The sequence below is a fragment of the Botryllus schlosseri genome, chromosome 8, assembly GCF_051294905.1.
Source record: "Botryllus schlosseri isolate E-star chromosome 8, Bs_hap1, whole genome shotgun sequence".
Classification (NCBI taxonomy): Eukaryota; Metazoa; Chordata; class Ascidiacea; order Stolidobranchia; family Styelidae; genus Botryllus; species Botryllus schlosseri.
In genome coordinates this window covers 23,751,428-23,764,316 of record NC_137243.1, presented here as the reverse complement: position 1 = coordinate 23,764,316, position 12,889 = coordinate 23,751,428, and the positions used below count along the sequence as shown (strand labels likewise).

At 38.7% G+C, this 12,889-nt stretch overlaps 1 protein-coding gene across 1 annotated transcript in view; it reads right to left on the bottom strand.

Moving 5' to 3' along the window:
• Positions 1 to 11,578, bottom strand: part of LOC145444551 (ficolin-2-like) — a 207,159-nt gene extending 195,581 nt beyond the window's left edge. The window contains exons 1-3 of the mRNA XM_080322547.1: positions 11,340 to 11,578; positions 11,166 to 11,262; positions 9,047 to 9,143 (exon numbers count right to left, since the gene is read on the bottom strand). Coding sequence (XP_080178673.1) covers positions 9,047 to 9,143; positions 11,166 to 11,262; positions 11,340 to 11,540 — 395 coding nt within the window. The 5' untranslated portion in view covers positions 11,541 to 11,578. The remainder of the gene's footprint in view (positions 1 to 9,046; positions 9,144 to 11,165; positions 11,263 to 11,339) is intronic.
• Positions 11,579 to 12,889: the final 1,311 nt, after the last annotated feature.

The following is a 12,889-nucleotide window of genomic DNA, read 5'->3' as shown; positions in this document are numbered from 1 at the left end:
TACACAATTTTCTTTTGGAAAAAGACCATTTCACATTGATATGGCAGTACATAGCAGTCCTGAATGTGGTCAATTGGTCCTCACCATGTGTTGGGAACAGCAAAACCCATCGACGATGTTTGTTTGTGTAGCCTATTGTGTTAACCAGTTGAACAAAGTGTATAATAGCCTATATGACGTGAATTGTGATATCTACTTTATTCTTGATCCCGTAATGCAGTGGTTCCCAACCTTTTCCCACCCACGTACCATTCCGAGGTTTTATGCAGTGCTCGCGTACGAACTACAAAAGATTCGCGCGCCGAAAGCGTTCAAAACATTTCCTACCGTGTTGAGCGGCCGAAGGCTGCGGAACAGAAAATAAACTGCCCGTTTTAAAGAGCAGTATATGATTTGTGTAGTGGATCCATTTGGAATTCTTGTGGTGATGTGGTCAAATATATTAAAACGGAATTTGGTTAGGTATGAATCTCAATGCTTTACGGCTAGTTCTCTTCCCCGTAGGCCGTCAGTAGATTGCCACGACAACGACATTATCACGACGACGACGGATTCAAAACACCTAAAATCTACCCACCTGAACTAATAACTCCCTTCGGTCGACGGAAAAAACAGAATCTATTCGCGTACCACCTGGAAGATCTTCGCACACCACAGGTTAGGAACCACTGCCGTAATGGAATGACAAATTAAAACATGTTCATACAATATACATACACCGCATCACAAGCAGTATCTACATCTGGAATTAACTGCCCAATAAACTGCTCTTTTTGCAAAAATGTAAGGTTGTTGTTGTTGTTGTTTATTAAACATAAATAATGGCGCTTATCGCCTGACGGCCTTTTGCGCCACGGCCAATAACATTGTACATGAATAATGGCGGAAACGGAATAAATTGGATGCACTCAGTTCATAACAGGCGGTATCACAAGGGCACGAGGGTAGACCAAAAACACGAGGGTAAGGCGGTTGCACAAGGAAACAAATCAATTATCAGAATAGCATGATAAACCCAAGTTACAAATTGCGGTTGCACGATAACACAAATTCAACAACATAAGGCGTTATTTGAGGATTAAGGAGTAAATCGGTAATACAAAAATTCACTTTCAATTGCGCACATTTATCTACAAGAAATTCACGGTGAAAAGCATATTTTGGACAACATATTAAAAAGTGTTCGACTGTTTCGGGGTATCGGCAGTAACTACAATATGGAGATTCAACTATTCCAATTCTAAACAAATGAGCGTTCAATCGGCAATGTCCAGATTTCAAACGAAACATGATGCCATCTATAAGGCGGTTCCCACAAGTAGGGGGAGAATCAAAACAGAGGATTTGAAGGATTTATATTGACATCCTTTTTCGGATATGCGGTATTCCTGATCCCACAACGTCATGCAGTGGCGACGTACGATACGGCGAGCTTCTTGTTCCGAGAGCATCGGCAAATCCCAGTAATTCGGCGGGGAGTCAGAAACGGTTTTGGCCAATCTGTCCGCTTTTTCATTGCCGTAAAAATGTAAGGTAACCCTCTCCCTAATGCCTTCCTTATCCACGACATCAGTCAAGAAGATATATGATGCTTTACCAATTACGTCACTATTGGGTTACAATGCACTTCTCAATCTTCCTGTTATGAAAATAATAGTAAACTGTGGAAATGTAAAATGCGAATATCTCGCAAACGTGCCGTGCTAGCAAAAATAAGGGCGAATCAGGGGAAATATTCATTCAAGAATCCCATAATCGCATATCAGTTTAACATCAGATGTTGACCAGTGTTATTTAAGACACGTCATCATCTCTTTATCGTCATCGTGATCATCGTAGGACACTACGGCAGCCAAACATGTTTTCAAATGTGATACGGGCGGGTATTATATTGTTCTATTTGAGCAATTATATACAATGATTAGCGTACATTGCAACGGTATCCATATCTGATCTTTTTGATTTGTGGTTGATTATGATTCATTACCTTGGTACTGTTATATAATTCAATTCATGATTGCGGGTCAATGAAAGCAATTTGCATTCGAAAGTAAATAAATTGAGCACACCAATATTGCAGACAAAGGTCAATACAAATATATTGTGTCACTTCTCGAATCCGGATGATTTTCGGAAGTCATTATATTTTGTCTACACCAGCTATTTTGGCATCGGTGAGATGGCTATCATGTCTAAAATATTTACCATTCATTGTTTCAGGTATGGTTTTGAACTCAGCAATGCTAAATTTTCGACGAAAGATCGCGACCACGATAAATATTCGGGTAACTGCGCAGTAACGTTTAAAGGGGGATGGTGGTACGTGTCCTGCCACAAGTCATACTTGAACGGCCGGTATTTATTGGGAAAGCACGCATCCTATGGTGACGGAGTCAACTGGGTCCCTTACCGTGGATACTAATACTCCCTCAAATTCACAGAAATTAAGAAGAGATTACAGGCGTCGAACTACGATTAGAATTATATTAAAAATCAACTTACAGACTTTTGCTACTCATTTATCACGATTAATGGCTTTCTTGTTACATATTGGCCCCAGTACTAGAGTTAATTTTTTCCTATGCTCGAATTCATACAGTTTGGAATGGACTTATTGATGTAATGAGTAATTCGAAATAAACGAAACGACGACCTCGTGGGACCTACATTTTCGTTTGCCGTCTAGTCTACTTCAGTGGTTCTCAATCGCCGGTCCGCGACGACTTGCATGCCGGTGAGCTAGGTATATTTCAATTTTACACCCTAAATTCAAGATGCAATATGTTGAAGGTTGTCCATTGATAAAATAAATAAAACATCAAATTTTGAACTGATTAGGAATTTCAGATTTAGGTGTGGAAACATGTTCGATTTGCCGCGAAGTTCAAGCCGTGTCATTTGACGACATGCGCGCGACAAGTATACGAGCTGACTCGCTAAACCGCGAAGTTTGCGCGATCATTCGTCATCGATTCATTCAATTTGTGAAGGACCCTAACTTCCTCACTCCAAACCCCCCCAATTGGAAAGGGTATTTTTGAAACTCAATCCAACTTTTATCAAATATTTGTAGTCTTTGCGCGATTTAGTGTCACTAAATGTCCTAATCATTGAGTGTCGTTCCCCAAGAAATACGCATGATGTATAAAAATAGGCATTTTGACGCCAGCTATTACTGCGCAACGACGCGTCAACACATAATGAAGTTCAGGTTAACATGGGACTCCGAAAAGCGTGCCAAACATTCGCCAGTGAGAAAACGTTGGACGAAAAGGACTGCCCTTTGTTGAGCGAAAACTTCGATATATATATGTCTAATTGTACATAGGCACCAAAATGGCTGGCGCCAAATATCGATGTCTTGGCAATCTGTAGCCAACGGAACAAATGCCATAACACAGAGAAAAATTATTTGCCAGTGAAGAAATACCGATTTTAAATCGTGGGCGTCTTTTAGTTTAGTACGTTTGTGCGATGTCAATATCTATACTCAGTATACAACAGGAAGTAGGTCACGAAATAATGACATGCAATGAATTATTTGTTCCTACAGGACCACCCGAATGTGATTACTTATTATTAATTACGTGCTCTATAGCAATACATATGCAACTAACAATATTATTGACGGATTCAGGAAACATTTTCGCGCTTCGCGCAATTGGATAACTCGACCTCTCTGCCTAAACTGAGTAGAATGAATGTGCTCACAGGTACTGGTGAAAATTGCGAAAATTGCGAATTGGGGGTCGAAGCCTCCCAGAAGTCTGGTTTATCGCCCTGTAGGGGCGCAACGTTTTTGTACGGGTGGGCTGAAGAAATTCTTTTTCGGTCCTGATTTTGTGGATGGCCAGGTATAGCTGCTGTCAGGTATTTTCGTGAGGCGCATGGTATTCGTAGTAACCAGAGTAGCCTGAGTCTGGTGGTAATGGGCAAGCATTGAGCAAGGGGCCCGACAAGGTGCTTGGTTCGACTCTGATACGCTTGTTCTCTCGATATTGTCGAATAGAAAAATAATATTCGAATTAGCGTGGTCGGTTAAATCCATGGCCTTCAGCGCGAAAGACAGAAAACGACTCTCGGCGGTAGCAAGTTTACCTGGGTAAAGCAATTCTACCTCGACTCAACCAACAGCAATGGGTCGCGGGTTCGATCCCGACCGATGTCGACTCCAGAATTCCTACCTAAGGGTTGGATGTTTAGCTGGGCTGCTACTCGCCATCCCATCCGCGTAAGCGGTGTCTTACAAAAGCTTGAAAGTGGGCCGTGCTACAAGTCGGCAGTTACGGAGTAAAAATAAAGAATATTGGCCAGGTTTAAGTGACCACAGTAGTCGCATAACACCATGAATACCACAAAACGAACTAACAAATTGCAACTCCCCAGTCTTTAAACACACCGACTCCGACTATTTTTCTCAAATAACCTCTACTCAAACTCCAACAGTATGCCCGACTACAAATTCTCTACTTCGAAATTTATATGCCACAGTGATGGTTTAAATTACTTTCACATTTCCAATAAACGTATGAAAACACATTATTCACGATGTCATGAAAAATTGTTTAATTGTGTAACAGGTAAAGTTATGTACCTCCAAATCTCTCTTCCTATTGATTTCTATGCGGCTCACGGACCGCTTCGACTGGGTTACGTGTTTTCATCCATATGACCCAAGATAATTTAATGCACTATTTAGACTGGCTCACATTGCTCAAAATTTGACAATATCGGCATCAATCTGAATCTACCGCTATGTATTGATTACGAAAATGCAAATTTTGTCCTTTGCTTGTCCCCGGAGCCCCCATCGCCCAAATCGGATTTTGCATTGTTACGGAGTTGTGTATTGTAAAGCAATAATGTCGTCTGGAATTACGATAACACAGGACAGGAGCAAGTGAGCGACAGTCCGGAGAGAGTGACGTGTGAGTGTTTCACTCGGTGGCACGGCAATGAGCAACGCAGAATGAACTCGTTGATGTCGCGTCGCAGAGACATTTTTCGCAACTAATGATGATTATAAACAGTGAGCAAACACTGTATGATTATGCGGTGTTACTGAGCCTCCATAACTCCATTGTTCTAGCATTGACCATTGACCGCAAACGAAGTGATCGGAGGTTCGACGCTTACGGCTTACGTTGTCGCAAAATGGTAGCAAAGTAATCTGATGGCAAAATATGTATTTCTGTTCCATAGGCTGCTCATTCTGATCGGAACTCACCTTACCAAACTTCCTGTATATTTTAAATCAAATATTAATATAGCTGATAAGTTTATATTATACTCGTCAACCATCGACGCAAGTTTAAATCGTATCTCACGTATGTGTATGTGGGCTAATATCAATACGTTTCAACTTTCCGAGGTTATGAGGGTATAGATCTACTTATACGCAGTTTAGCAGTTCTACGTATGCGTGTTGTATGTTTATTTACCTCTACTTATGCGTCCATCGATTCACAATAAATGGCGACTTCCTAACAGCTATCAAAATTTAATGACGTAATAATACTTCAAAATATCAACTTCAATTGAATTGTGACTTGACACGACTTGACCCGATGAGTCACCTCCAGAAATCGAGTGACTTGACTTGACTCGAGTCACCTTCAAAAATCGATTGAATCGAGGGAAAATATGCAATGCCTCGAGATGACTCGTGTCTCGAAGGTAGTAAGTTGATCCCAACGCAGGTGTGGACACGATCAATTCGAAAGGCTCGCTGGCTAAGAGTAATATTTGTAATAATTCCGTCTAGACAGGGGTTATCAACCTTATTACGGCCGTGGCCCATTTTCCGATTTGAAAATATTCTGTGGCCCACTTCAGCAAAATGGTAGAATATAAATTGAAAGGAACGGTGTTCATATCGACGCTAACTTCGTTACTAGGATATTATACTTGGCAATCAATTTTGTCAATGTTTAACTTCATGATGATAAATTTATTAGCAATCGTTAGGTTTCGGAACCAACTCCACATTCGTATCGCATGTATATTTTCTAAGGTATCATTTATGTAGCCCGTATACTACTCACGAATAACATGGTCGTCCGCTGATCCTAGGAAGTCGCGATGCCCACCATGCTTACACGGATTTCGCGTGGAATGAGATATGGAAATGAGTGGATAAGGTGTTCTGTTTGCAAGCTGTGCATGTCTTGTAACCACAAAAGTTGCGATGCCATAACATTCAATCCAGTGATACAATCAATTCAATAGGCTTTTACATCAATGTACAATTATTTCGAATTAATGATTCCGAGGGTGGAAATTTTGAGACCGACTCTACAGAATAACGCGCATTTTCACTCAACGCAAAAATATTATAATGAATATTTGGTGCAATTATGTTGGACTTCTGCTGACTCATCTTGTTATGTGTGTATTGTTCGGCAGAATGTAAGCGATTGCGATCACGATTGCTTGAAAATACCGTAATCGTATTAATTGATGGCGATTACTAATTCCGATTAACCCAAGTCTGGCTCTGATACGACCAATGGAACTGGTTTCAAGACTTCCAAGATAGGAAGAAAATGTACAAATTCTAATTCTTAGTGGAAAGGAATTTACAATTTCAGTACTCGAATAAATCGCATTTCACTATTCAACACTAATCATCACTACAAGTTTGCGTATTTATAAATTGCACTTAAACCTGTCGTCACGCTAACCATTGTTTATGTATATAAGATATATTATTATATAACGGAATATATGTTGGTGACGCTATGTGTTGACTTGATCAAGCACGAATGTATAACGAATTTATGCCGATACACTCCAACACGATATTTAGATATATTATCAACTTCTAAGAACCGAACACCCGACAGAACTTCCATGATACATCGTGCATCTCTGATAAATATACAGGAGATTGAAATATATACTCATGTTGAAATAAACACGAACATTTTCGGCTGACAGTCGTCATGGGTTGTTATTAATGTTTATTTAACAACAACAAAAATATTTGGTGCCTACATAGCCTGACGGTCTTTTGCACCACGACATATGAAATGCACACTCAGGAAAGGATGTCGTATGATATAACGATACAATTTTCGAAAAAGATCAGTTATGTCACAAATCATGGTCATACGATAGCACGAATTCAACAACGTACAAGAGTCTAAGCCAAAACAAAATAAAAAATTACTTTCAACAAGACGCAATTATCAATGTTATACGGAAATCAGTGAGCGAATCAGTAATGCGACGATTCACGTTTATGTGAGCACATTTATCAATAAGAAATCCACGATCCAAGGTGAAACAATCGTAATGAAGATTGATTTACTATAATTTTAAATTCCCAACATCAGGCAGCGTAACGTCAAAACATGACATTTCTCGGGGTTTAGATTAGCGCAGTCTCATCTTCATCTCTGTAAATTTTAACGAGTAATAATGTCCCCGAAAACCCAGCCAGTTCACCCCGTTCGCATGAGATTCGTGGGTTCCTCGCAGATATTTCCCATTTAGATTGGATCTATGACAGGCTGTATACCACCAAGCTCCGGAAAATCTTTCAGCACAATTACTACTGGAATGCACATCGTGGTCACGATCTTTGGTTGAGAAGGGTACATCGTCGAGCAGCATATCGTTACCTAATGATAAAGAAGAGTTATTACGCAAATTGTTATGAAAAGTTTCGAGTGACACTCGAGTGGCACGTGCCTGTTAAGGTCCTGTGCGCCACTGACTACAACGAAAAGAAATTCAGAAAAAGGCATTCATTTGAACCTTCTATTTGAGATACAAATTAAGTGACAATTGACGTTACGGCGGTGTTAGACAACACATTAAACAAGGTAAAATGATTCGAAGGAGTAGCTCAGTAGGATATATCGAAGGATTCGTAGTAGCAACAGTTTGAATTGTGATTTGTGTAGTGTGCGAAGGCCACGAAGCTGGCAAATAAATTGACATCAAGTGCGAATTACCTGCGTCACCAATGTATCCGGAAGTGGTAACAGGAAAGTTGTCGCGGTAGTCACCGACGTGGAAATGCCTGTTGAAACAAATTGTTCGTTACACTGATGGTTGCCAACTCGGAGGAAAAAACATCATGCGATATATAACTTTGCAAATTTATACATGCCCCTTTTGTTTCATTCTGTGTTGGTACTGTTTGAGTTGTGAGGAATACAGGATATTCGGATGTATATTAATGAGGACGAGTCAAATTGGATTTATCAATATTAAATCACGATGTAGCGCTCTGGGTCCTAGCCCAAAAAGGATTGCGGAAATTTGCATGGAATTACATCAGTGAATCAACTCAATATAATTAGCATGGAATGACATCAGTGAATCGACTCAATATAATTAGATGAACTGACTTTGTGACGTTCGCATTTATTGAGCCACATTATACAGCATTAGGCTTGCATTTAAAACAAACGACGTTTTAAACACTTTTGTTTTAAACATGTTTTAAACAGCGTTTTAAACAAGGGCCTTTTTGAAAAAAAAAACAAAATTGTGTTTTTTAAGTTGTAAAATTATGCCAAAATTGTGTAAATACTTTAAAAAAAAAACACGTTTTATGAGCTTACTTACAATTACCACCCGATGTAGCCGACGTATAGCGATATGGGATGGTTGGAACCCTCAAAATAGTCGGTTCAACATTAATAGTACGGATAATTCGTCAAAGGAGCTATATTTACCCTATATTTTTAATTGGTAATGTCAATCCCTATGACGTCACAACTGAGTATTCGTGACGTTATGGCTCTAAAAAAACAGTTTTAAATTGATTTTTGTTTAAAGCAAAACCCTATATAGCATATTTCAACAAGAAACACTGTCTTTAAATTATATGCTTTAAACATTGTACACACACGATTCAGTCTTGCCGTTTTCGGATTTGTGAATAGCTAGCCTTCTGTCCTATGTAACTATGCACCTCGTGTGTAGACTATTTCTAAAATTTGGTATCCTTGTTACTAATTATGACATACGCGATACATCTATCGCGACAACAAAGATATGTCAAACCCATTTAATACATTCCGCATCATACTTGTAGTAAGCATATCTCCAATTCCCTTCGAAATCCTCCATATCAACCCGTAACTCATATGATCCCAATTTCATCAATCGTGATATCTCATCCAAACCTACAAAAGAATCAATTAACAGACTAGAATATTTAATATTTCCGACAGTGCTTTAGTTCACGACTTTTAAAAATGCGACTCCTTTCAATAATAATTATCATTACACTGGTCATGGTCAACACATATTTTTACGCAGACAAAGTGGGAATAGATCTGGTGGTTCTGAGGCGCACCGAATACGAATATCACGTAAGTTTTTCAAATTGGCGTAGGTTTTGGAAATAATCCATGGTGATATTTTGACTGAAATCTCATTTTATTTGCGCCGTATGGGATAGATGAAAAAGAACAACTAAGTCGTATCATACAGTTCAGAAATCTAATCTACTAGTTATTTTTACACACTGAAGACTATTACCGAAATACAGTAACATCATTATGTTCAGGGTTAGTAGATTTATCATAGTTGGAGACTTTCACGGATATCATGCACATAAATCAACTCCAATCATATATTTGAGTATCTACCTAAATACTCTAATAATGTGATCGATTTTATGTGAAGCAGCCAATGCAAATTCAGAATAATCAGTTGGAATATGATATTAATATTTATCTTGAAACATAATTTTTTGCGGTACGATTTTCGCTTGTAAATAATTTAATGCAGTCTTTCGAAAGGTTCTGGCAATGGTCTACATTAGCATATTCCTCTCATCTACCCTGATACCTTTTTGTTGTTGTTTTGATGTCTTCGTGAAACCCGTCTCCTTGCTTTTCACTCTAATCACCATGATTATCAGAAAATATACCAAGCAATTTTCAAACCAACTGTTTGTAGTTGAGTGCTTTGTGTTCTTACAAAAAGATTTATTTACTACATCCTTGTAGGAATTCCATGTAGTGAGCTCCTTTTTTCATACAAAATTGAAATCTTTCACCGTATTTGCATCTGAGGTCCATCAAAGACACAAGCTGTAAGTAGGCATGGCGCGAACCCCTGAAAGAATCTGGTTCGTGTGAAAGCGTACTTTTTGGAAGTGTTTTATGTGCCGATACTGTGAACACGAGCCTACGGCTTCAGGTGACGTCATACTGCTACTTCACACACTAAATCTCCGTAAAGTAGTAAACCAATGTACACGATACCTATATAGCGACGACTCAAGTTCGTTTGCGAACGCGAACCTGCAAATTTCTGAGGATCGCGCACACGAAGCGTATGTGAACCACTCTATCACACCATCCGTAGCTTCAGGCTTCTCTTTTGATTGGTATACTATATGACTGCTTTGTAGGCTCAGCAGAAAATCGTCCATGTACAAGCCAAAAGAGATGACATACATATGAATATTGTAGTTAACCTTTTTCAAGGACCAATTTCATATCTTGAGAGAATGGTAAATTTTCATATCTTGATAGAATGAACAATTGGTATAGGGAGAAAATTTATTTCCGCTGTGCAAAAGTACAATTTTTGGGCTTGACAAATTGCTTCTTGGCAAACAAAGATCACGCTTCAGTTCATGCTAATATTGATTGAATAACTAAAGATGACATGAGGGTTCTTTATAGTCAATTGTATATTTATGCGTTGAAATATCTAGTGGGTAAATCCAGTAATTTTGTCTCTTTCAGGGGTAAAAGTATATTCTAAACAGTCAAAACCACTGTGATATTGGTAATCAGCAACCTTGTAAGCGCCAGAAACGACTCCTAGATGTTCTGCCAAAAGTATAAATGACTGTGTATAATAGAATGGCCATCATATTTCGGGTATTTAATCATAAAGTATGAATGACTGTGTATAATAGAATGGCCATCATATGTCAGGTATTTATGGGGGTTCACGGTTCAATTATTAAATACTACTCACGTGTAGAGTACGCCAATTTCACCAAAATTAAATTTCTACGATAATTACAGCATGTGGTTAGACGACATGCGGACAATGTGGGTGATTCATAAAAGAATAAGTGATAGGCCAATACATATGGCACCTATTGATGCAGGATCTAAGCTCACACATTCTTAATGCCGTTCACGGATCTATATTGCTTCATAAAAGACAGAGTTTGTTACCGAGCCAGAATTCTCCCGTTGGGTTGCCGAACCCAGCCACATATTCATTCCAGTTTCTGTAAAAATTGACTGTTCCATCAACTCGTCGCTGAAACGGCTGAAAGACACAAAACGACAATGTATATAGGTTAATTGATTGTGTGGACTTTTTATGTGGTATAATTATATACTGACCATCCAGCCAATGTGATCAGTACAGGGTAGTTGTTTCAACTCGTGCGATTCCTGTCGAAGTTCTTGCGATTCGAGTTGCGACAAAGCTAACATTGTTTCATTCGCACCCTCTTCTCCGTGCGCATTATTCGCCGACCACGCGAGATTATGGTGCACACATACCATCAGTAATATTGGACCAAGTGATGTAAACGATGACATGCCTACGGAGAATAATTTGATAAGACTCACTGGATACTCACACAAACTGTATGAAAAGTGAGAGAGGCGCGTTTTCTTTTATATGCTTTGAATGGTCGCATTGTAAATATCCTACATGAAGAGGATACTACAATGCGAGTTCAAAAAAGGAAGGGTGAAGCTGTGAATTCGATGACTGATGATAAAAAAATAAGGTTGCAGAAAATGATTGAGTAAATTTCTTTAAGATTTACTTTCAGCTATTATTCCCATCATTGATATTGTATGAAACACCTCTGAATTTTAAAATATTGTAACTCGGCCATACATAAACACCTGTTCAATGCCGTTTTTAACTTAACCGGCGGATTTCGAACTATTCCTTGACACAGATATTAAAAATAGTTGATTTAATACTGCACTGGTACACGTGGTGTGATTATACCTATAAGTATAATTTTTGAGGCTCACATTTAGGTACACAAAAATATAATTCAAATATTTGTAGTCGTACTGCTGTACAACATCGGACTCGAATGATGCCCTGGCTCCAATGAAAAGCGAATCTCGATATGATAATAATTATAAACCAAATTCCAACGTCCGAATTTACAGTTAAATCCCGTGTAGCCTATTCCCACAACACATACGCGGGGCCAGCCACAGATTACGACTAAAAAATGGAGCGCATAAATATGCCAACTTATATCGTTGTTAGAATCACTGTTTTAAAGGTTCATAAACCTACTCAACCGTTAAATCGTCGTATTCTTGCCAATTCCATCGTTCGCATAAGCGTGTTGCTAGAGTAGAACCCTTATGATCCGCGATATAATGTGAAAAACAAGGACATGAGTCTAGTTCTACGCCTTTCCTTGGAGGGGAAGTTATCCAGTAGAGAAAAGGTTTCCTAAATAAATTACCAGATTGCTAAAACCCAATAGAGACAAGACAATAAAGAACTTTGGGGAAATTGAATTTACCTGATTTTTTAACCAGCAGTTAGGGCTGCAGTTAGCTTGAATTTAAGTTATATACGGAGAGATTTTATTTCATTTCATCTTCACATACAGAAATTATTCACAGAACGATTATGCCTGGACAACAATAAAACCAGCGAAACTGTTATCGGGTTTCTTGCTCAATCAAGTAAGTAAGCTTGACCGCTTTGCTTTTTACAATTTTGCACAATAACCGTTGTATTCAATGTAAAATATGCAAGAATCCAATTAATGAAATTCGCTTTATAACAAATAAATTTTGGTCCATAGTTCCCAGCGATCAAGTATTGGTAACAATATATTCTTGGAAGTGTATGCAAAGTTTATATGGATGCAGACTCATAACCGCCGACCTAATTAGAGATTTCT